Here is a 24,417-nt window from a genome sequence, read left to right on the forward strand (position 1 = left end):
GTGATGAGTGGCTATGGAGAAAGATACAAATCTCTATTTTGAAGGGAGAACATCAGACTCCCCAGATTGCCATCTGTTTCAGTCAGGATGGGCTAGGTCCGTGGTCGGCAAACTGCGGCTCGCGAGCCACATGCGGCTCTTTGGCCCCTTGAGTGTGGCTCTTCCACAAAATACCGACTTCTGAGCACGGGCCACAAAGTTTCAATCGCACTGTACGTGCGCGTCCACGCGTGGTATTTTGTGGAAGAGGCACACTCAAGGAGCCAAAGAGCCGTATGTGGCTCGCGAGCCGCAGTTTGCCGACCACTGGGGTAGGTTATGCTGCAACAACAAACAATCCTGAAATCTCAATGGCTTAACCCAACCAAAGTTTATTTATTTCTCTCAGCATCATGTCCAACTCAGGTCAGCAGGGGGCTCTGCGCTTGTCCCTCAGAGGAAGAAGCTGATGGAAAAGCCATCTCAACGTGTGCTTCTAGAACAGCATGTGCTTCTAGAACAGCAGGGCAAAGAGAAGAGAACTCTGGGGGCTCCTGCCAGTAATAAACGTTCCAGCCCTTGGGTGACCTGTATCACTTCTGCTCACAGCTCATTGGCCAAAACTCATCCATGACTCCACCCACCCACAGGAGAGCCAGAAGCTGAGTCTTCCAGTGAGTGAGTCCTAAGAGAAACCAGATCTCAGTGGCAACACTAGGAACGCCCACACCCCGAAGCTGGATCCGCAGGCTTTGCAAAATACCTACATTTTTCCTATCTGCCCCTTGAGTGTGGATATTCCTTCACTTCCTGATGGATGACATGCTCTGGGAGGTGAAGGCAGGAATGCAGGGCCTGGCTAGGTGGTGGGTTGCACTGGGAGGTTTCCTGTCTCCAGATCAGATGATCCAGGGGCTCTGAGCTGCTCCATCCTTCTCCAATCCCCTGCTACCCCACCCACCGATATGCACACACATATATCAAAACAAAAATGAAATGGGAGTCAAATATGTTGGTTTTTATTGAACTCACTGGGCTCGAGGACAAACAAAAGGAGGGGGATGGCAATGGGAAAATGAGAGCTGGGGCGAGACTCGTACACATCCAGGCTGCTGAGCGTGGCCCTCAGAGAACTACGGCTAGAGGCCCAGGTGAGCGGGGCTCTGATTCTAACCCTCCCCTTAAATATGCTGGGGTCAGAGGGGCCCGATGGCAGGTCCGGGCGCACATCCTTCCTTGCCCAGGTTCCAGGCTCTTCCAGGGAAAAAGTTGGATTCGTTGGTCCCAGCTTTAGAGGAAAGTGGAAACAAAGAGGCAAAGTAGGAGAAAGTTTTGGGATGGCGGGAGGCTGGGAAGGAGAGCTTAAGATCCCAGTGGGAGGAGGTAGATTTTGACAGGAGAGGGAAGTAGGAGGAGTAGGGCGGGGCGGAAGGGGTTCCTTCCTTTGAGGGTCTATTGTGCACTTGACTTTAACCAGCAGCTTCTCGCCCTGGATACAGCTCAGGGCCCCTTCACACGGCGCTAGAGCCATCTTGGTGGGAAAGGCCCCACCTGCAGGGGAAGTTTCAGGCTGATGGACAGCAGGGAGGACGCGGAGAAACCGGCCCTCCCCCTGCTTGGGCCCTTCTTCCAGGGTGAGAGGAGGAGGGGATTAAATGGAGACGCTGTTCTCAATGAGGGGAGGGTCCAGGTAGGCGTAGGGCAGGGCCAGGCCCTTGTTTCGCTCCCGGATGTCCTGGGAGATCTGGGCCAGGCGGCTCTGGAACGCAGCGATGCTCCGCCGCGGGGCCTCCTCGGTGAAGTGCTCGTCCGGGTAGGTGCCCAAGGGCCGCTGCGAGAAACAGGTGCGGTCAGGCTGATGCTCAGGGCAGCACGGAGAATAATGGACCACATTTGCCAACCAACACAGTCAAGGCTGCTTCCAAGGGCATACGCTAGGCTCAAGCCCTTCAAACCACATCCCGCAACCACCTCTCCCCGCAACCGCAACCGCAGCCGCAGCCGGCACAGAGCAGCCGGACACGGACACTCACCGCGCAGGGAGCGCGGGGCCCAAAGGGGACCTGGGAGCCAGCCAACCTGAAGCTAGTGCTCCCCCTGCTGGTAACGCCTTGCCTATCACCCTGACTCTTTCTGCATCTGGAAACGGATGGATTGGACTAGAGAATCTTTAAAGGTCCTTTCCAGGGCCTGGGCCAATGTTCTGTGAACTAAAAGAACACAACCACACTCGCAACACAACCGAAAGCCAGGTACACACGCTCCAGCAAACATGCCTCTTTATACACCTATGACCTCACAACCGAACAAAATTCAGACCCTGAAGACAACCAGGCCTGAGGTGTCTTCCCAATCACCCAACTTCACGGAACTTCTGCCAACACAGTCACCATCACCACACACTGTCACCCTACACAGCATGGCCAACTGCAATCAAGAAATATTGCCGCCCTGGCCGGCTTGGCTCAGTGGCCAGAGCATCAGCCTGTGGACTGAAGGGTCCCAGGGTTTTTGATTCCTGCCAAGAGCACATGCCTGGGTTGCAGGCTCGGTCCCCAACAGGGGGCCTACAGAGTCAGCGATTAATGATTCTCTCTCATCATTGATGTTTCTCTCTCTCTCCCTCTTCCTTCCTCTCTGAAATCAACAAAAACATATTTTTCAAAAACAATAAAAATGGATTTTTTTAAAAAAAGAAATACTGTGGCCGAAACCGGTTCGGCTCAGTGGATGGAGCGTCGGCCTGCGGACTGAAGGGTCCCGGGTTCGATTCCGGTCAGGGCACATCCCCAGTGGGAGATGTGCAGGAGGCAGCTGATCGATGTTTCTCTCTCATCGATGTTTCTAATTCTCTTTCTCTCTCCCTTCCTCTCTGTAAAAACATCAATAAAATATATTTTTTAAAAAATTCTTTGTCTTGCTTTATCGCACTGGTAAACCTTCCAGAACAGTGCTAAGTAGCAGCAGTAACAGTGAGCATTGTTTTACTGTCCCTGCCTTTAGTAAGGAGACCTCTGTTGTTATACCATAAGGACAATGTTTTGTTTTCTAAAATATACTTTTTATCAAAACTGCATCAGGGAGTTTCATTTTACATGAGTTTTTATTAGTAAGTGGCTGCTCACACTTACCAAATGCTTTTTTGGACTATATGGAGATGATTATATGGTAAGTTTCTTTATTGATGTAAAAATTATATTGTCAGATTTCATAAGGTTGAGCCAATCTTTCATTCCTAGAATACACTAGACGTCGTCATGGTGTATTATTGTTCTACTGTGTATGATTGGCCTTCATTGGCTAATAATATATATTTTTTAAATATATTTTATTGATTTTTTTACAGAGAGGAAGGGAGAGAGATAGAAAGTTAGAAACATCGATGAGAGAGAAACATTGATCAGCTGCCTCCTGCACACTCCCTACTGGGGATGTGCCCGCAACCCAGGCACATGCCCTTGACTGGAATTGAACCTGGGACCCTTGAGTCCGCAGGCCGACGCTCTATCCACAGAGCCAAACCAGTCAGGACCTAATGATATATTTGTAAGATTGTTGCAGCTAAGTGGAACAAGTTTACAATTTTATTTTTTTAATTACAGCTAACATGTTGTAAGCACTTTATATGGGCTATCACAATGGCACGATAACCCTGTAAGACAGGCCCTCTCATCATCATCATTTTACAGATAAAGAAGCTGAGGCTTGGAGGGGGAGAAATGGAGGGCGGTATGGGGGACACATGGTGACGGAGGGAGACTTGGGGAGGTGAACACACCATACAGTGTACAGATGGTGTGTGTGCAATTGAGCACCTGAAACCTGTATAATTTTATCAACCAGTGTCACTGCAATAAACTCAATAAAAGGAGAAGCAAGTAAGGAAGGCAGGAAGGCAGGAAGGGAGGGAGGGAGGGAGGAAGGAAGGAAGGAAGGAAGGAAGGAAGGAAGGAAGGAAGGAAGGTAGGAAGGAGGAAGGAAGGGAGGGAGGGAGGGAAGAAGGGAGGAAGGAAGGCAGGAAGAGGGAGGGAGGGAGGGAGGGAGGAAGAGAAAGAAAGGAAGGAAGGAAGGAAGGGAGGGAGGGAGGGAGGGAGGAAGGAAGGGAGGGAGGGAGGGAGGGAGGAAGGAAGGAGGAGCGGGAGGGGAAGGGAGGGGAGGGAGGGAGGGAGGGAGGAAGGAGGAAGGAAGGAAGGAAGGAGGAAGGAAGGAAGGAGGGAGGAAGGAGGAGGGAGGGAGAGGGGAGGAGGGAGGAAGGGAGGGAGGGAGGGAGGGAGGGAGGGAGGAAGGAGGAGGAGGAGGGAGGAAGGAGAGGAAGGAGGGAGGGAGGGAGGGAGGAGGGAGGAGGAAGGAAGGAAGGGAGGGAGGGAGGGAGGGAGGGAGGAGGAGGAGGGAGGGAGGGAGGGACGGGAGGGAGGGAGGGAGGGAGGGAGGAGGAGGAAGGAAGGGAGGGAGGGAGGGAGGGAGGGAGGAAGGAAGGAAGGAAGGAAGGAGGAAGGAGGAAGGAAGGAGGAAGGGAGGAAGGAGAAGGAGGAAGAAGGAAAGAAGAAGGAAGGAAGGAAGGAAGGAAGGAAGGAAGGAAGGAAGGAAGGAAGGAAGGAAGGAACTGAGGTTTGGAGATGCCCAATTATATAGCCAAGTTCACATGGGTGGGAGGTGTAGATCTGTGATGTCTACCTGAGACCCACCTGTCTTCTTTTTTATTTTTTTAAGAATAGGCCATTGCCCTAATCGGCTTGGCTCAGTGGATAGAGCGTCGGCCTGGGGACTGACGGGTCCCAGGTTCGATTCCGGTCAAGGGTATGTACCATGGTTGTGGGCACATCCCCAGTAGGAGGCAGCTGGTCGATGTTTCTCTCTCATAGATGTTTCTAGCTCTCTATCCCTCTCCCTTCCTCTCTGTAAATAATCAATAAAATATATCTTTTTAAAAAGAATAGGTCATTGATTTTTTTTTTTTTTAAGAGAGAGAGAAGAAGGGAGAGGGAGAGAGAGAGAAACATCAGTGTGAGCGCAAAACTGGGGCATGTGCCCTGATGGGAAACTGAACCTGAAACCTTTCCGTGCATGGGACGATGCCCAGCCAACTGAGCTACACTGGCCAGAGCCCACCTCTCTTAAGAACACTACATTTGCTAGTTGCTTGTATCAGGGTCCCCAGTAAAACGGAACCCAGTAAAGTAATTTTGGAAACTTTCAACTTTTTCTATAACTTTAAACTTTTTCTATACCTTCCAGCAGTTTGAATAATTTAGGAATTACTTGTTTTTTGAAGGTTTATTAGAATCTCGCTTTGCAAGGACAGGGTTCAGATCTTTTACAACCTTTTCCATTTATGTATAGCTTTCTGGGGTTAAGTTTTGTTTATGTTTTCCTAGAAAATCATTTATTTCGTCTAGATTTCCACATTATTTACATAAAACTGTAATTAGAATTTTTTTCTAATTTCTTCAGTCTTCTCTGTATTTGTGGCTGTATGCCCTTCCCATTCTTAATGTTGTACATTTATATTCTTTCTTTTTTGTCTTCATTAGAATTGTTTCTGCTTTCTTGCTTTTATTGGTCCTTTCAGAGAATCAATTTTATGTCTTATTTACTAAACTGACATCTGATTTCTAAAACTATAGTTTAGCTGTTTAAAAAGCAGAACCCAGAAGTACGGGAGACTGGGTTCAAAGCCCTTTCACTAGCCGTGTGACCTTGGACTAATTGCTTAGTGCCTCTAAATCTCCATTTTCTCCCCTGTAACATGGAACTACTGCCCGGCCAGCGTGGCTCAGTGGTTGAGCGTCGACCTATAAACCAGGAGGTCACGGTTCAATTCCCGGTCAGGGCATATGCCCAGGTTTCGGGCTCAATCCCCAGTGAGGGGTGTGCTGGAGGCAGCCAATCAGTGACTTTTCTCTCATCATTGATGTTTCTATCTCTCTAGCCCTCTCCCTACCTCTCTGAAATCAGTAAAAATATATTTATAAAAAATAAAATGAAACTACCATTTCCTGAACAGCTATATACTAGGCACTGTATTAAGCATTTTAAATATAGCTACTCATTTATTTTGTATGTTAAAATGGCGGACATATGGTATCTAATTTAATGACTAAGATATGACAGATCCTCAGGAAGAGTTAGCTGCTGTTATTGTGGTGGTGGTTATAACTGTCCAGGTTAAACTTCCCATTGTTTCCTGGGGAGGGAATGCTTCACCCTCATCCTCTTACCTACCCATCCCTCTCCACTGTGATGCTGTGATGTATAAGAAATATGATTTTGCCTGGCTGGAGTGGCTCAGCTGGTTGAGTATCATCTCATGAACCAACAGGTTACCAGGTAGATCCCTGGCCAAGCTGTCTTGCAGGAGGCAGCTGACTCATGTTTCTCTCTCCCACTCCCTCCGTCTCTCTCTCTAACATCAATAAAATCATTTTTTTTAAAAAAAGAAATATATATTTGGTCTTCCTCCCATTCCTGGCACAGAGCTTCTAAAACCCTTATAATTTCATGATAGAGTGTTAAGATATCTTTGGTTATTCAAAATAAGCCCTTTTCAACCATACCTCGGTTTATGTTAATGAGGTGAGTTCTGGAAAGCCCCTAAGGATGGGATACATGGGAATCAACCAACTGATTAGAGACTTGAAACTTTTAGTCCCACCTCTGAACCTCTGGGGAGGGGAGTGGAGCTGGTGGTTAAATTAGTCCCCAATGGCTAATAATTTAATCAATTATTCCTGTGTAACAAAGCCTTCATCAAAATCCCTAAAATGCAGGTTTGGAGAGCCTCCAGGTTGGGGAAGTGTGGAGATGCTGAGAGGGTGGCACACCGAGAGCATTGAAGCTCTGCACCCCTCCCACACACCTTGCCCTGTGCATTTCTTCCATCTGGTAGCTCCTGAGTTGTAACCTCTTATAATAAACCAGTAATCTAGTAAACTGTTTTCCTGAGTTCTGTGAGCTGCCTCAGCAAATCAATGACGCTGAGGAGGGGGTTGTAGAAACTTCTGATTGATAGTTGTTTGGTCAGAAACACAGCTGACAACCTGGACTTTTGCTCGGCAATTGGCACCTGAAGGGGGGCAGGGGCAGTCTTGTGGGTCGGAGCCCTTCACCTAAGGGATCTGACACTGTCTCCAGGTGGTGTCAGACTGAGCTAAATTACAGGACGTATAGCTAGAGTCTGAGAATTGCTTGGTGTGGGAACAATGCCCAGGCATTTGGTGGCCAGAAGCATTGAGTGAGAGACTGAGAGCAGTAATAGACTATTCTGTGAGTAGACAAAAAACAAGAGAGAGTTTTTCCTTTAAATTGAAAGAAACAAACATCTTCCAATCCTTGGGAGATGGGACCAGAATGGGTCTAGGATCCAGGCATGAGTTTCTGGCATCCCAAGGCTATAAGATGGTTAAGTTAAAACTTGTTAAGGAGATAAAAGAGCTACTCCAAAGGGAGTCCAGCATGATAAATGAGGGTATTCTTGTCATGTCAGAGAATTTGTGAACAATGCCAGGAGGGCAGAGGCATGACTGATAATGTGTAAATGAGGATTATGGTAATTGGTGATTAAAGGGCTGCTCCCCTACCTAAAACCTAGCCTAAGTAACAGCCTCCTCCCTGTCATTCCTGCCTCCAAAATAGCCCTTCCCATCTATCTACACAGCCACAGAAGCACTCTTGCTAAAACACAAATTTAGCCATGTCACCCAGTCTTAAGTCTCCTCAGTATCTCCCCACTGTATTCTGAATGAATACTGTGCCTACACTGTACCTTTTAGGATCCTCAAGACACGCCAACGAACTCTTGCCTTCGCTTCCCTTCATGTCACTTGGTCTCCTCCTTCCCTCTGCCTAGAAATTAACCCTGCCCCTGCTATGTCTGCCAAATTCCTGCTTGTCTCACAGATTTCAGCTTAGATGTCCCTTCCTCCAAGAAGCTTCCCTGGGTTCACCCAGACTCAGTCAGGTTCCACAGGCCCTGTCTTCACCTCTACCATTAGACTATAGCAAGCTCATGAGGACAGGGCTCATAGCTGCCCATCAGTGTCTGGCACATTGCAGGCACTCAAGAAGTACATGATCAAATGGAGGAATTATACCTACATAATTTCTACAACACTGCGGTACCCTTTTTCATTTATCTGTGTATCTCTTCAGCTAGACAGTAGGATTCCTGTAGGCAGGTCTGACTCATCTTTATATGCCTGGTGCCCAACACTGTGTTGACACATGGGAGGTATTCAAAAAATGTCTGTTGAATGTTTGATGAATGGATGAGTGGTTGATAGATGAATGGCTGATGGATGGAAGAATAAATGGTTGGATGGATGGGTGGTCTGGTAAACTGGTGAATTGGATGGATGTTGTATCCCAGCCACTAACAGGTATTTGCTTCAATATATGTCTCTTGGGATCAAGTATAATTTCCTGAAGAAACTAAAGAACCCAGGGCAGTTCAGTAGTAGACATAAATGCCAGCAGTCATTCCCCAAGTCCCCCTGGGACAGCTACCATCACCTCCACTGCCCAGGCCCTGCAAACCTCTATCCACCACCGAAAAACACCCCCCACACAAACCTGGTCCTTGGGCTCTTGGCTGACCAACCAGAAGAGGAGAAGGTTGTTACAGGTGATGTTCACTTCTGGGAGGGTCTCCAGGTAACTCTTCAGGGTGGTCGTCCCCTTGGTCTGTGGTGGGGGCTGCCTCATGGATGATGGAGCATTGGGCATCCAGGCCCCAAAGTCATGCTGTGGAGACCCCGCCCCAGTTGAGTCAACTGGCCAGAGGGAGAGGACCAGCTTCTTTATCATAATTCCTGATCCTGCCCCCTACCATCCCAGGTCTTGCATTTGGGAAATGAGGGATTGTGGAAAGGGAGGCGAGGGAGTGATATAGGACAGAAAGTTCCAGAAGTGAGGCAGGAGCCTGCCTCAACCCTTATTACTCTCCACCCAATGTTCCAGGACTGGGTGGGGTGAATCACCAAGGAACAAGGAGGACTCAGAGAGGAGGTAACCCTAGAAATGGGCCTGGGGCTAGCATGCCAAACACAGCAACCTGAAATTCCACTTGACTACATCCTAACCATGACAGAAATCCATAAGTTCTACTCCCTGTGCAACACCAACTCACGTCAACATTATACCCTTGGACCCAACTCCACCCCAGTCAGCACACAACACCAGCCCTTCACTCCACCTAGTCACCACTCCAATCCCAACCCTAGTGATAAACCCATCCCACCCATGCTCTCATCGGGAACTCTGGCCTCAGCTGCATTGCTGAGCCTAACCTTTCCTGGCCAAATTGCCCACTGGCCTGCCCTCTGCAGCCTCACCTGCCCACTGTTGACAGCAGCGTGCTGGGCGGAACAGTTGAAGATGATTGCTGTGAGGAACTTCAGCAGCTCCTGTGGTGTGCGCAGCTGGCACGGGAAGCCTGGGTACAGAAGGGAGGGAAGAGAGTGTGGAGGGGACTGGATTCCTAGGGGCAGCTCGGGGCTGGGGCTCAGCATAGGGGGAGAGTAAGAAAGGGAAGGCTGAACATTTGGCCACCACGGTCTTTAGACTAGGGTTAGGGTTAGGCCGAGGTTAGGGATGGTCATCACCAAGGTTTGTGGTCTCTGAAGGGGATCAGGATAGGAGCTGGGAACTGGGGTCAGACCAGAAAATGCCCAGTCAGCAGAGCTCACAGCGGAAGAGCCAGGTTCAAGCAGACCACCAAGGCGCCTCTGTCTGCAGCCTATATTAGCATTTAATGATTTAATTCTACCCAGTTCACTGAGATTTGTCCAAGCAAGAACCCAGTCGCCAGTCATCTGCCACTGGGCTTAGAATGTGCTACTAATAAGCTCACAGAGATGGAAGCGGAAGGAAGCTCTCAGGGGCAGGCAGGCAAGGCACAGAGGGCACATCATTGGGGAAGAGGCCTCCCTGAGTGAGTGGATGAGCTCTGAATAGAAAGAAGATGACAGAGGAAGCATTTCAGCCCTTGGCCCTCTTCTCTCTGTATGTCACTGGTCTTATCCAAGTCCTTGGTTTAACCACCTCCCCGGCTGACAACTCCTAAGTTCACATCTCTGGCTGGCTCCCACTGGCCCCTGAACTCTAGACTCAAACTTCCCATCTGTACAACCTAATGCTTGACTCCCTACCCTACACACTCCCCAAGCCTGTGCTTCCCACAGTCATCCCATGTGGATACTCTTTGTCCTGTACACTGACTCTTTTTATCTCGCCCCACACAAACCAGTAACAGTTCCAGAAGCCAATGGTCTCACCACCTTGTCTCCACCACTACCCACTATCCATCCTCTCACTCCTGGATGAATCTACCTGCTTCTGCCATGACCCCGACAGCTAGAGTAAGTGATCCTTTAGAATCCTAAATTCAGTTATGTCACTACTGGCCAAAACCCTCTACGGGCTTCCCTTCTCACTTACCTCACCGTGATCTTACTTGATCTGGCTCTGGCTTGTTCTCGGACTTCAGTTCCTTTCCAACTTTTCTCCCTCTCACTTACTCAACTCCAGCCATGCAGGCCTTCCTTATATTCCTCAAAGCTCCCAGCATGCGCCGAACCGGTTTGGCTCAGTGGATAGAGCGTCGGCCTGCGGACTCAAGGGTCCCGGGTTCGATTCCGGTCAAGGGCATGTACCGTGGTTGCGGGCACGTCCCCACTGGGGGGAGTGCAGGAGGCAGCTGATCGATCTCTCTCATCGATGTTTCTGACTTTCTATCCCTCTCCCTTCTTCTCTGTAGAAAATCAATAAAATATATTTAAAAAAAAAAAAACAAAAAAAAAAACCCTCCCAGCATGCTCCCACCTCAGGGCCTTGTCCTCTCACCTCTGCCCGCACACTCTTACCCACAGAACCAGCTCTCTCACTTCCTCACACCCCTACTCAAACATCACCTCCTCGGGGAAGCCTTCCCTGACCACCTATCTAAAATTATCCCCCCACCTCGACACACTAGTGATTTTTGGATGCTGTTTCATTCTTCTTACCGTTCGTAACCACCTAAAGTAATTTTGTGTTATCTGTGTCTCCCCACAAGAATGTTAAGCTCCATGAAGGCTGGGGCTTTTGTCTGTCACGTTCACTGCTAAACCCCAGCACCTAGGACAATAGTTAACGCATATTAGCAGCCCAGGAATGACTGGTTGAATGAAGTGAATACATGAGAGGCTGAGAAGCCAGAGTGGAAAGGAATGGGGTGTAAGCAAGGTGAAGGGTTAGGGGGGTGGGGCTGCAGCAGTGCGCCAGGCCAGGTGGTTTCTGGGCGCTATTTCAGAGGATTACCGGGGTGGCGCCCCACAGGCTTGGCGAGCAAGCATCAAAAGGCGGGGAGAGGTGGGTCTGGTTGAGAAGCAGCTGCCACAATGCAGGAACAACGTGAGGATTGGGACTAGGGTGGTGACAGTGGGAAATGATGGGGACAATAGGGTTAGCTACCCAACTGGATTTAGGTGAAGAGGAAGGCAGAGGGGACATGAGTCAAAGAGGGATCCGAGGTTGGGAGTCAGGATGACTGGAGAGGGACGAATGCAACAGAGCAGACAGAGAGGTTTGGGGGGAGGCCTGGTATCTGCCTGGGAGTGTGTGGGAATTTTCTGAATGTTCAGTTCCTGGTTGACAGTCTAACCTTGAGGGCTGAAAAAAAAATAAATAAATAAAGCTATTTAAAAAAAAAAAATAAAGCAGATTATCTATGGGAATTTTTCTGCAGCTCATACTGGTTATTTTCCCCCCTTGAACTATGGAACAAAAGGCATACTGACGGAGGTCAATGAATGAGCCCTTACCTTAAAACATATGAATCTAGAATAAGTTTGTCAGGAGAGCTGTTTGCCAGTCTGAAGAATGTTCTGATGCATTAAATCAGAGAGTTTAATAAAGTAAGAGAGGAGAGTTGAGCGAACAGTAATTATATCCCCCTCTGGGTCTTAACTAGGAATTAGATAATCCCAAAGGGAAACTGCCTCCCGGAAGAGGAGCAATCTGAACCAGGGCTGCCCCGGATTGACAGCAGGCTGGCAAAGCTCGGGGAGGCGTCGCCCTTGAAAAGATCCCAAGGCAATCTGGCTGTCACTACCTTTACTCAGAACTCACTCTAGGCCTCACTAATGGTGAGACAGCCTGGCATGATGAGCCTCCCAAGATGATGCAACGAGGAGACCACAGCATCACCTGAGAAGTATTCTTGCCAAAAAATATTTAGCCTTTAGTTATTAGAGGGGATAGAGGAACCAGCTGAATGACAGCATGAGGCAGCAACTAGATAAACTCAGAAGGTGAGACATCGTGCAAAACTGCTTCTGGCTTTTTCAGTAGTCTTTGTCAGATGCCCTGTGATTTTATTAAAAAGGAGGGGAGTGCGGTCCTAAATTAAGACACTTTAGAGTCAAAACAAATGTACATGGGGTCCTTGACTGGCTCCAGAATCAACAGGATCAAATGAGGGGAAATGGGACAAGTGAGGGAATTTGAATATGGACTAGAGAAAAGGGTGATATTGGAGATTACTATCAATTTTGTTAGTGAGATGACAGTATTGTAGTTGTGTAGAAAAAATCATCATTTTTAGAGGAGGCTTATTGATTGGGGTGAAATATGAAAGATATATATTTGCTCTAAAAGATTTTGCCAATAAACAAAGCAACAGATTAATCAAATCTAGCAAAGATGTTAACAATTGCTGAATCTGGGTGGTAAGTAAGTGGGTGTTCATTACATTATACTCTCTACTTTTCTATGCTTAAAATGTTGTGTTTTAAAAAAGCCTCAGGCCCTGGCTGGGTGGCTCGGATGGTTGGAGCATCATTCCATACACCGAAAGGTTGTGGGTTTGATTACTGGTCAGGGCACATACCTAGGTTACTGGGGGTTTCAAGACCTTTCTCTCTCACACAGTTGTTTCTCTCTCTCTCTCTCTCAAATCAATAAAAACATACCTTCAGGAGGATTTTTTTAAAGCCTTGAAGCTGCAAGAGCTGCTCATTCTATTTGTGGGTGATGTGAGACCATTCCTCCTCCCTGGGTCCACACACACACACACACACACACACACACACACACACACAGGAACCTCTTCGGGCGGCCACTGGAAGTTCTAAGTCAGCTGAAAGCCACATCCCTGCTGAGAGGAGACGTCCTGTGCAGCGAGAGTCTTCCCCACTCAGGCCAGGGCTGGGGGCACTGGAAGATGGACATCTGTGCCGCTTTGAGCTTTGCCTTCTCTTCCACTACACCCAGATATAGAAGGCTCCTCTCCATTCTCCAATGCTGACGTACAGACCATAATACAGCGGCACCAGGGAAACAGGCTTTGAAGCAGGGGGTCCTCAAACTTTTTAAACAGGGGGCCAGTTCACTGTCCCTCAGACCGTTGGAGGGCCGGACTATAGTTTAAAAAAAAAACAAACTATGAACAAATTCCTATGCACACTGCACATATCTTATTTTGAAGTAAAAAAAACAAAACGGGAACAAATACAATATTTGTATTTGCATGTGGCCCGCGGGCCGTAGTTTGAGGACCCCTGCTTTGAAGAGTAGCAATGGGGCATATAACCCAGGTGAGGCCAGAGATCCTTTGGAATGACATCGTTTCATGTTTGGGTCTCAAGAGTGACAATGAAAGAGACAACAAGGAAAGTCCTTCCGGAAAGGCGGAGTGGAGGATTTCCAAGCCTGGAATCAGCACAGAGGAGAAACAGGAGACAAGATCCTTCAAGAGGGAGGGGTAGAGAGGAGGCAGAGATCCAGGATAAGCCAACAGCAGGGACCTGGGAAGAAGCGGGAGGTTCAGAAGGACATGTTCTCCCGAGAGCTAAGGGAAGACTCTAAGGAAGGGAGGGTGTGCTAGGCATCTGCTTGGCGCTGAGGTTAAGCGGAGGTCTACGGAGGGGCTGGCGGGTCCCAGAGGCCTCTCAGGCAGTGTCAGAAGAGAGGGAGGAGTCAGGGTTAGGTAACTGGAGTAAATAAGGGGGAATTAGGCAGCAGCAGGACCAACTCACCCTTTGAAGCCAAAGGAAGTGAGAGAGGTTGAGGGCTGGAGGGGCCACCTGGCAGCACAGTCATAAGAGAGTATGAGAGAAGGTTCCAGAATCCTTTGTGTTTGAAGCCAAAGATTACTCCCCCTACATGATGCGAACATCCATACAGCTCAGCAAAGAGAAGTGAATGGGTGGGCTCAGACTCATGGAAAGGTCTAGAAGGGACCAGATGGGCACAGGGTAGTAGTTGAAAGCAAGGGCTTTGCAGACCAGAGGAGCTGGCTCTGGGTCCTGCTCCTGCCACTTATTGTATAACCTTCTCTCTGCCTCTTCCTCATCTGTTCAGTGGGGCTAGTAGGATGCACTCCAACAGTTGATCAGTAAATAGGAACTGGTTAATGGTGGGGCCGGGGGGAGCACTGGGTCACCGGGAGCCTGTGGGTGGGGGATGGAGAAGGAATACCTGAGCTTTCCCGGCTCAGGAACGCCCAAGCAAAAATCTCGCCGACCCAGGCCTGCAGTTCCGAATCCTGCTGCACAGACGCGTCGCTGGGATAGTAGTAGCCCACAATTTCTGAGACAAAGCTGCAGGAAAAAGATGCCCATGCCATGGCAGTGACCTTGGGCTCAGGCCTGACCAGAAAACCAAGGTCCAGTGCTGAGGGGAGCCAGCTGGCCAGAGTCCACGAGAGCCCATGGGGGTTCAGTGGAGACCCCCTCCCGCCAGATGCAGTTGGAACCCAAGGACCCAGGCTCCCCTCAAGTCTCGCCCTCCACTCCTGAGTCACGGCTGCTCTGGGCCTCCTTCCTGCACAGAGGGCTGGGGGTGGGGGGGTACACAGAGGAGAGCCAGGCTCATGCTGCATCTCCTCCCCACTCAGCACCCAACAGACAGGAAGGCCTGCCTGCCTAGAGGCCCCAGCCTACACCTGGATGTCTCACCTTCTGTGGACACCCTGTCCTTCCCCTCCTCCTCTGTGTTCATACACAGCCCAACCTCTCCCCAGCCCAAAGCTATCAGCCATTTCATAGGGGACCCCAACCCCAACTCTCACCCTCCGAGTGCCCCATGCTTGGGCCTGAGAACACCTGGAAGTCCCCGCACCCAGCGCCCCAGCCTGCATGAACGTAGAGACCCACACTGCCCCTGGACTAGGAGGCCCCGAGGGGCCAGACTGGCTTCAGGGTCCCAGGCCCACACCTCTCAATGGCGGCCCAGATCTTCAGGCCGTCATCCCGGTAATGGTAGTTGGGGATAGCCAAAACCCCGCGGGCCCGCAGGCTGTCCGGAAAGCAGAAATTGGTGTAGGTGAAGTGGGCCAGGCCCGTGCTCATGAGGTAGAGGAGGCCTTGCCTTCCGATGGAGGTGACCTGAGGACACATCACAGCTCAGCTCCCGGCCCCTCCCGATTCCACCCCTCCTCCCCCAGGGCCTGGGGACCAAACGTGGCTAGTGACGCAGCGGAGGAGATTTTTCAGTTAATCAAGCAGCCCAAGACCACGGATCAAAACCCCCATGAGGGGCCCGACATTGGCGGCGCAGGTTGCGGCCCTACTATGTGCACAGGAGATAATCCTTAGGTATTTAGTAACTAAAAAAGAATGAACTGCTGCTACGGAGGCAGGGAGGCGAGAGCAGGGCTCGGCGCAGGGTTAGCGTGGGGCTGTGCTTAGATGGGGGTGGGGTACCCCACCCACCGCAGGGGGCATCTGGAACTTGGTCTGAGGGGGTGGGCCCGTGGGTGGGATGGGTGGGCGGAGACCGGGTTTGTGGGCGGGGCAAGTAGGAGACTGGAGGGGAGGGGCTGGCAGGAACCGTGGAATGAGATTGGACGCCCAACGAGCTTGTAGGCGGGGAAAAGCGTCTTCCGGGGCGGGGCCTCAGAGGGGGGGGGTGGACCGGGGGCGGGGCCTCAGAGAGGGCGGGGGCGGGGCGGGGGCGGGGCGGAGGCGGGGCCTCATAGAGGGCGGGGCGGGGGCGGGGGCGGGGCCTCAGAGAGGGCGGGGGGCCGCACCTGGTCCACCAGGCCCTCAGGGTTGAGCAGCGTGGCGCGGGCGATGGTGTTCACCTGCAGCGTGTACCGAGTGTGGGGGAGCAGGAGCTGCGAACGGAATGAGGTCCCGGGAGCCGAGGGGAGGAGGCCGCCTGGCCCCGCCCCCTCTGGCCCGGCCCGGGGGTCGCACCGACCTTGTAGACGGGGTGGCAGAGCGGCAGCTGACGCAGCGTGGCCATGGCGAAGGCCTCGCACAGCAAGTGCGTGCACAAGAAGTGCGTGTTGTTCTCGTGCACCAGGAACTCGGAGTTGCGCACCCACGTCTTGGCCAGCAGCCAATCCCAGTCGGAGTCCGTGGGGAGGAAGATGGGGCTATCCGGCCCGGGGGTCTGGCTGAGCTGCGTCCAGGAATCATAAGGGGGTGAGACTCCAGCCTGCTGGTGTGCCCCTGGAGGCCCCACCCCCCAAAGCCCGGCCCCGGGCTCACCTGGATGGCCAAGGGCATTAGCGCCCCCTGGGGGTTGAGCCACAACAGGCAGAGCGGGGCGGCCACGTACTGCTGGCGGCCGTTGAGGCAGTGGACCGGGGCCTCCGCCAGGATCCAGTAGTCGGCTAGGAAGAGGTTCCCCCTCTGGGGAAGGTGCACAGAGCCTCAGAATACACTTCCCACCGGCGCGCCGCCTTTCTCCCCGTTCTCTGCCCACTCCCCCCTCACCTCTGGCCTCAGTGGTCAATGTGGGGTACCCCACCCATCCCAGAATGTCCAGAATGAGGTCCAGCAGAGTCCCTCCTTTTGCAACCTTTCACCTGGCTTCCCAGCTTGGATAAGCCAGCATCCTCTCCCTTCTCCCCGTACCTGCTCCTTCCTACTTTAATGCAGATGACCTCGGTGTAACCAAGAAAAGCAAAATCACCAACCACCGCAGCCTTCTGGGGGAGACCTGAGGCCGCGGCTGCGAAGCTCCTAGTTCTCCATGACTGTTCCTGGCCATCTCCTCCTTACCCTTCACACCCATCCTTTGTCCCTGGGGGCAACTCACCCACCTGTAGCTCTGTCTGCAGACAGGTGCCAGGGCCCAGCAAGGGGGCCACCATGTCATTGGTGACAGGCAGCTTGCTGGGCAAGCTGGAGAGGCAGTGCAGCATGACAGGATTGACGCCATTCAGGTACTGGTACCCGAAGAAGGAGTCCTCGCACCAGTGCTCCGTGACATACTCTAGGGAGCAGGAGGGGGAGGAACTGGTTGGTCTGGAAACTGCTCCCCCCCCCCCCAGCCTGCTCTCTGAGCGCTGGAGGGGCTTTCCCAGAGGGGCCCGCGGGCCTGAGCATGGGACAGGGTGGAGGGGGGACAGCTCCTGCTTGGCTCTGCACACCTGAAGTGAAGGTCTTGTGGCACCAGAAGATATTCCGCATGTCATCCAGCTTCTTCCACGAGCCCTTTCGGTCCAGCAGCCCTCGAAGCTTCATGCCCAAGGACCTGGAAGTGGGGAGGGGGGAGATGGTGTCTGGGGCTGCCAGGGGCCCTGTGTCCCAGCCTAGAGGTCTGGAGGGAACTGACAAGATCAATGTCCAGAGCAGAGGTGCCTAACAATCCTCATGGGAGAAACGCCCAGTGGCCAGCTGAGGCTTTGTAGGGGTGACTCCATATGTGGATGCAAAGGTGGCGCACGTGGTGCAGGCAAGTCGTCTTCACTGGTGTTTTGGGCCTGCTTTCTGCAAGCTTCCATCTTGTCGCAGACATTCACTGGCACCCCTCTTCCTACAGGACAAAGCCCCAACTGCGAAGGCAGGCTAGGAAACGCCCCACCGGCCGGTTTCTATCAACCTGTGCAGTTTTTTCTCCTACCAGGGGCACTAGAGAAAGCCAACGCAGCTAACACCACCAAAACTATATTTTGTGCACAGGACTGATAGAGGTGGGCTTGGCAACCCGAGGGGCATGCACGTTCCACTTTGTGGATGTCTGTACTGTTTGGATATTTTTTACAATGAGCATATGTTATTTTATAATGGGGGGGGGGACGTGCTTGAAATGAAGTCTGCTTTCCCCCCTGTCCAGGGCTTTCATTCAACTATGCCTCTCCCAGAAAGCCATCTCCTACATCTCCACCGAGCACCAAACCCATCTGTTCTCCTGTGTGCATTTTAGATGCAACATCCTTTCTGAAGCATGCCCGATTTGTCTCCAAACACACGCCTTTCCGTATCTTTCCCAAACGCTCATCACTCCCTTGTGAATACAATGTACTCACTCATATCATCTCCCACTGTACCATGGGCTCTTAGGGCTGTGACTTGGCTCTGACGGCCCTGACATACCCCGTTCATAATAATCACTCGCTCCCTGGGCCAAGTCCCAAAGAAGGGAATACAGCACAGATCAGGCAGGTTTGTGGCAGCTGGTCAGTAAGGTAGGCTCTGTAAGGACGCTGGTGTGGATAACTGAAGACAGAGGGGGCAGTAGTGGCCTGACAAGCCCAGGACACTCCTCCGCCTGCCACATGTGCTTGCTGAGTGCCTGCCCACCAGGGCCCAGAGATGGGAAAAACTGGGTGGGAGGAGGCGATAAAGGAGAAAGAACAGGCCTCCCTCTTTCCAAGGGCCTGCCGCAGGCCTTTCCATACGCCCTGCAGCAACCCCGCACTCACAGCCCCGCACTGTCCCCTCCTCTCCATGAGCAGCTGAGCTGCCAACTGCCAGCTCCCTCTTCCCACAAGCCTTCTCTGAGCCCCATGCCAGCTGTCCTGTGGTCTCCTGGGACGTCCCCTGCCTAGACCCACATAGCCATTTGGGGAGCAACTCGGGTGCCTCTACCTTCCCGAATGCCCCTCTGGTCCCTGGCAGAGGTCCCCTGCCAGGGCCCTTGTCCTGAGCCGCCTGTGCAGCCTGCCTGCCCCAGCCCCCACAGACCTTCTGGAGCCCCACCCCACCTTCTCACCCTCCGCCGGTCCTTCTCCAAAAGCATCATTCTGGCTCGGAGGCCTAGACATGAGGAGCCAGCTTACTGTTCTGGCCTCCGCTGGGCCTCTTAGAGCAGCCACTGCACAAAGGGCTCGCTGAGCCTCTCTCTCCTGCCAAACCTACCCAGGTTTGCCCAGAACGCCCCCCCCCCGCCCCCCACCCCCCGCTTTCCCTCCCCTCTCCTTGTCTCCCTGGCTCAAAGCCTGCTTCCATCCCACCTGCCACTCCAGGAGCCACTTCCCGCCCACCCACCCCCAGCCTCTGCCTCCTCTAGACACCCGCGTGTCCACTGTACCCCCTCCCGCCATGTCACTCACAGCTTCAGCTGTTGCCTTGAGCTGCTTTGATGGCTAATTAACTCTGCTCCCTAATGATACTGAGTTCCTCCCGGCCAAGAGTGTATCCTAACACTACTGGCATCTACTGAGACATTATTTTGTGCTGGGTGTTACTTCATTAAATTCTCTCCCAAACCTTTAAGGTAGGCATGAATATTATTGTCATTTTATAGATGAGGAAACCATTTAGAGCAGTGGTTCTCAACCTTCTGGCCCTTTAAATACAGTTCCTCATGTTGTGACCCAACCATAAAATTATTTTCGTTGCTACTTCATAACTGTAATGTTGCTACTGTTATGAATCGTCATGTAAATATCTGATATGCAGGATGGTCTTAGGCGACCGCCAAAGGGGTCACGACCCACAGGTTGAGAACCGCTGACTTAGAGGCTGTGAAAATCAAGGTCACCCAGCTAGAAAGCATCGGTTTTGGGAATTGAAACTGACGTGGTCTGACCACTTTCTTAAAGCTTAAGAGCCAGACCTCTCTTTTCTACTCAACAAGATCCCAGCAGTGCCTGGACCAGGCTGTGCACAATTCATTGTATTAGTCGGAGGGATGGAAAAAGAACGGGGGACTAAGGGGCAAAGAGGAGCCCATGGGATACAGGGCGTGGAGGAGTCTGGGGAGAGGGGAGCCTGAGGGGCAGAGAGAAGAGACTGGGGCCATAGAAGGGGCCATAGACTGGGGCAGGGAGTGGGGAGACAGGGGGCAAAGAGAGCGAAGAGGGCAGGAAGAAGGGAAAGTGAGGCAGAGATGTGGCTGTGCATCGAGGGGCAGAGGCGGACGGAAGAGTGAGCAGGAGTTCAGGTGCCTCACGCAGGGACGGCATTGAAGATCAGCGAGGTCGTCTTGGTGGCCGAGTATCTGATATTGGGCTCCATGTGCAGCAGGGAGGGGATGTCAATTTTCATGGGGAAGCCAGGCAGGTACCGATTCCCACTGCTAAGGAATAGGAGAAGGTGGGGGCAGAAGAACAGAGGACAGTCAGAAAGGCCGACAGCTCACCTCTCTAATTCCTTCCCTCTCTCTTCCCCCAGACTTTGTAGGCCTTCCCTCCACTCTGGGCTCCTCCCCTGCCCTCTCCCATCAGGCCTGAAGCCACCTCCTCCTCTCTGCCATATCCCGGGGGCCACCCCTGCCTACTCTGCTCCGGGCACTTGAATTAAATTGCCCTTATTGTAGTTCACAACTTCTCTTTCCAGGCTGTCTGGGCCCTTCCTCTCAACAGGCCCTTCACTTCACAGCCCTCCACCTTCTTCCCACGCCTGGGTCCTTCCTCACCTGTCGTCCTGATTCGCACGCGTTGTTGTCCTGGTCAAGGTAAATTTCTTGTCTGACTCCATCTGCTCAAAGGTGCTGACGTCCACAATGCCTGGGAAACCAGGGGCATAGACCTTCCAACTTCCGGGGGAAAGAGGTTAGAGATGGTGAGTCAAACTTAGGGTACACAGAAACTTTAGCTTCTAAAGACATGCCTTGAAATTAAAACTCCCCAAAACTCCCACTTTCTGGGTAAGTGACAAAGAATTGGGATTTTCTCCCCAAGGCACTGGGCTTCAGATCAGGGTAGCATTTGAGGGTGACATGAATGTCCAGGCTGGGTGAGAGTCGGGTTTATGCTGAGATTAAGATCACGGCCCGTTTGGGGGTGAGGTTGAGGATAGGCTGAGATCTGTCAGTACCACAGTCACATCAGGGGCTGAGTGTGGATTCACTGATGGGTTCGGGACAATGATTGGTACTGGTGTTCTGGGTCTGGACTCCGGGTCAATAGTAGGTTGCCATTAGGTTTAAATAGTGGCCCTGATTGGATGGGCCCCAAGGTGGGGACAGAGGACAGAGTTAGTAACAGTGTGATTAATTCTGAAGTCAGAATAAAAATGGGGAAAGAAGTGAAGTTAGGTCACCCTCACCGGTAGCATTCCTGTCGGGCCTGGAGTTCCCGTTTCCTGTGGTCCAGAAGGAGGGGAAGGGAGTCTTGACAAATAGTTCTCGCTGTGGGGAATGAAATTACTCATCGTTTAAGTCCTTTTTTAAACAACAACTTCTCCATCAAAGCTTGCCTGAGCCCCTAACCCTTGCACCCAACCCCTCAGTAATGTGGACACCCCATGTTCTTTGTGCATTCACCAGAGATTCAGGACAACCTCGCCCCCAGATCCTAACAACCTTCCTTTTAGCTTGCATGTTTGTTTCCTTTCCAAGACTATAAACTCTTTCTGAGCAGAAATCACATTGTATTCATTTTTAGTCCCAGCATCTGGCATGGTGCACATAGCATGCATTTGATAAATGAGATGAGCACATATATTTTGTAACGTGGTGGATAGATTGCTATGATGATAGATGGGGTTCAGAGTGAGGTCTATGAAGAACTCACTATGGGCCAAGGGGTCATATTCACTTATTTTACCTTGACCTAGAACAGCATCTCTCATCCCTAAGACTCATCTCAAACTAGTCATGCTTTTCTAGATCAGACAGCTCAGGAGATGTGGCGGGTCAGAGGCTGAGGGAGTTAGACCGCGGCATTCTTGAAAGGTCATCCAAATTCAAAAAGGAATCCTAACAGCAGCCCACAGGGACTTCAGCCACACTGGAAAAGCCAGGAGTGGTGGACAGGGCCTTTCCAGCTCAACACTCAGGGCTTCTCCACCTGGTGAAATGCAATTACTCAGCTTGCAGGATAGCTCCTTTTGGGATTCTGGAGGAATTCACTTAGGGGACGTGCAGAGGGAGTCAGCGGAGAGCAAACTGCCTCTGTGTGTGTGTGTGTGTGTCTGGGTGGTGTGAGTGTACACAGTGTGGGTCTAGTCTCTGTCGGTCTCCAGAGGGGTTGATACTGTCCGAGACGCCCCTGCATTTCAGGGCTCTACAGGCTCACCTTCCCCAGAAAGCATCTACTTGGAGCCCTGAACTTGTGACACTAACCCCAACCCTGTTCCCTGCACCCTGGGCTCTGGGAGACCCCACCCCTAATCCCAAAAGGTGCGTTCTGCAGCACAAGGCCAGCCCCTGCCTCTGGCCCACCTGTTCCTGGTCGCAGCTCTACAGTGCAGAAGCCCTCAATCCACTGATAGCAGGGGAAGTGGAAAAGGGTACCATTGGGGGCAGTGACACAGATGTGGCTGCAGTACCAGGAGTCCTTGCGGAAATAAGCATAGCGCTCCTTGTGTAGACGAAGCAGCAAGAGCTCACCCAGCTCTGCTGAGCAGCGCACTTTGTACTTCTGCACCTGAGGGGACCAACAGAGGAAGCAGGTGAGAGGCAAGGAACTGTCGGAGCTGTCCTGCACCTTGCAAGTTGCGTCTAAACCTACACCTATTCTGGCATAGAAACCTGAGCTGCCGCTAACCCATGTGAGGATTTCGTATGAATTAGAACAAAAGCACCCCTTCACCAGGCAGAAGCAACCACAGCTACCACAGGCAGAGTAGGTTCTGGGTTGCACTAGCCCCCTTGGTGGCCAACTTCTCCCTAAGACCCACCAACAAACAATCCTGGGCCTGGTAGAGGCAGGTGGATGCCCTCCAGAGAAGAAGAAACCCAGACTCTGAGAGTTCAAGCGACTTGCCCAGAGCCCACCTTCAGTTATGAGAGGAGAAGCTGGAAAGCCATTGGAATTCTGCCCCCTTGCCCAGGACTCCTTCACAGCCCCGCCTGGGTAGGGTTTATCATCCCCAGGAAAGACAGGAACCAGACAGAACAGGGATGGGGAGGAGGTCAGAGCCTGCAGCCAGAGTTCTGCAGGAGGTGATGAGCCCTGAAGGAAGACGGTACCCTCCTTCAGGGTCCCTGCTGGCCCTGCCCCTCAGGGGTGCTCCTCCCTCTCTCCTCTGTACTCACCGATCCAGGGGCAAAGTCCCTGCCCACGCGATCCAGCAGCTGCTTGGGGCTCTCACCATACATGCCCACCAGAGTGACGGAGATGTTGTCCAGTGTGCCTGCCCCCAGGTAGGCACCAGTGGTCACACACACGCGGTACACGGCCATGATGGGAGGGAAGGAGGGATGCCTCCCGACAAGGTGAGCCCCAGCAGCGGCCGGCCTGGAGGTGAGCAGCAGGCCGAGCAGGACTGGACGGCTGTGATGCTGAGCCGCTGGATGGGAGGTCTGGGGGGGTGGGGGTAGGGGGAAAGGCCCAGCTCCCTCCGAGATGTTTTCTCTGTCCTGAAGCTCCCGGCCTCTGGCCTCTGCCCGGGCCTCTGCTCAGTACCGGCTCCCTCTCCCCGCCCACACCTGTCTTCTAATAATTGTTTGCTTGCCTCTGGCGCAGCCGGTCTCTCTGGCTGGCAGGACAGGGCTCACCCAGATGGATATCAGGAGTCCCAGCCTCACTGGGAAGGGAGGGACCAAATGCTCAGAAAGAGACAGCGAGTAGGTGACGCCTGTATGATTGGGACATGGCCCTCCTCCTGGTCAGGGGCCCTACAGATGCTCCTGGGCCCTTGTCCGCCCGGCCACTCCCGAATTCCCCCTCCCCAAGACCCTTTCCTCATCTCTCAGCCACAACCGGGGACCAAACACCCACATTCCTACTTGTGAATCATCCACGTGAATCACTGTACAGGAGTGAGACACACTCAGCCAGAAATCACACGTGCCTTCAGCCACACGCAGGTGAGTCTCACGCGCATTCCTGCACCTCGCGTGAGGGTCAGAAACAGCTCTCCTGTCACCCCACACTCCGCACCGCCCTCCCACGCCCGGCCCTCCGTGACCCCTGTCTTTGGCATGCCAGATCTCAATCTCTCCCTTGGAATGGAGCTCGTCAGGGTATCGAAGTGGACTCCCGGCGCACAGTATCTGAAGGTCCCATGTGGCATTCGGGCCCGCCCTCGACCTTCGGGCCGGTGGGCGGGAGCGGGGGTGCCCGAGTGCCTAAGATTTAGGTCATTCACACCCTGGAGAAACCTCCCGGCGAGGAAAGCCCGCAGCCGGCAGCGGCCCCGCGCGGCAAGTCCCGGCACCGCGCTATCCCAGCCCCCGGGCCTCCAGCCCTAGCTAACCGAACGGCGGAAACTACTCGAGGGAAGCCGGTAAGAAGCGCGATCAGCAGTTGCCCGGTGCTCCAGCTTCCTTAGGGTCTGTGCCGGCATCCTCCGAGCACTTGCATACAATTCCCCGTCGCTTTTGCGAGCGTGAAAT

General features: G+C 52.4%; 1 protein-coding gene across 4 annotated transcripts; it reads right to left on the reverse strand.

Moving 5' to 3' along the window:
- Positions 1-976: 976 nt before the first annotated feature.
- On the reverse strand, positions 977-23,543 carry ALOXE3 (arachidonate lipoxygenase 3). Of its 4 annotated transcripts, none has more exons than XM_036341519.1 (15): positions 23,116-23,543; positions 22,300-22,504; positions 21,183-21,264; positions 20,551-20,670; positions 20,086-20,211; positions 17,339-17,442; positions 17,009-17,181; positions 16,452-16,595; positions 16,159-16,362; positions 15,986-16,072; positions 15,172-15,341; positions 14,434-14,555; positions 9,309-9,409; positions 8,548-8,718; positions 977-1,810 (listed from the first exon to the last, which is right to left on the reverse strand). In XM_036341519.1, the coding sequence occupies exons 1-15, from the start codon at positions 23,260-23,262 to the stop codon at positions 1,631-1,633; spliced, it is 2,136 nt and encodes a 711-aa protein (XP_036197412.1). In that variant the 5' UTR covers positions 23,263-23,543; the 3' UTR covers positions 977-1,630. The 4 variants fall into 4 exon arrangements, with proteins under 4 accessions (XP_036197412.1, XP_036197411.1, XP_036197409.1 ...); XM_036341518.1 differs by having other exon boundaries at positions 22,407-22,504; positions 23,116-23,439; XM_036341516.1 differs by having other exon boundaries at positions 20,086-20,208; positions 23,116-23,439.
- Positions 23,544-24,417: the final 874 nt, after the last annotated feature.

Source organism: Myotis myotis, unplaced genomic scaffold (assembly GCF_014108235.1).
Source record: "Myotis myotis isolate mMyoMyo1 unplaced genomic scaffold, mMyoMyo1.p scaffold_m19_p_17, whole genome shotgun sequence".
NCBI classification, from domain to species: Eukaryota; Metazoa; Chordata; class Mammalia; order Chiroptera; family Vespertilionidae; genus Myotis; species Myotis myotis.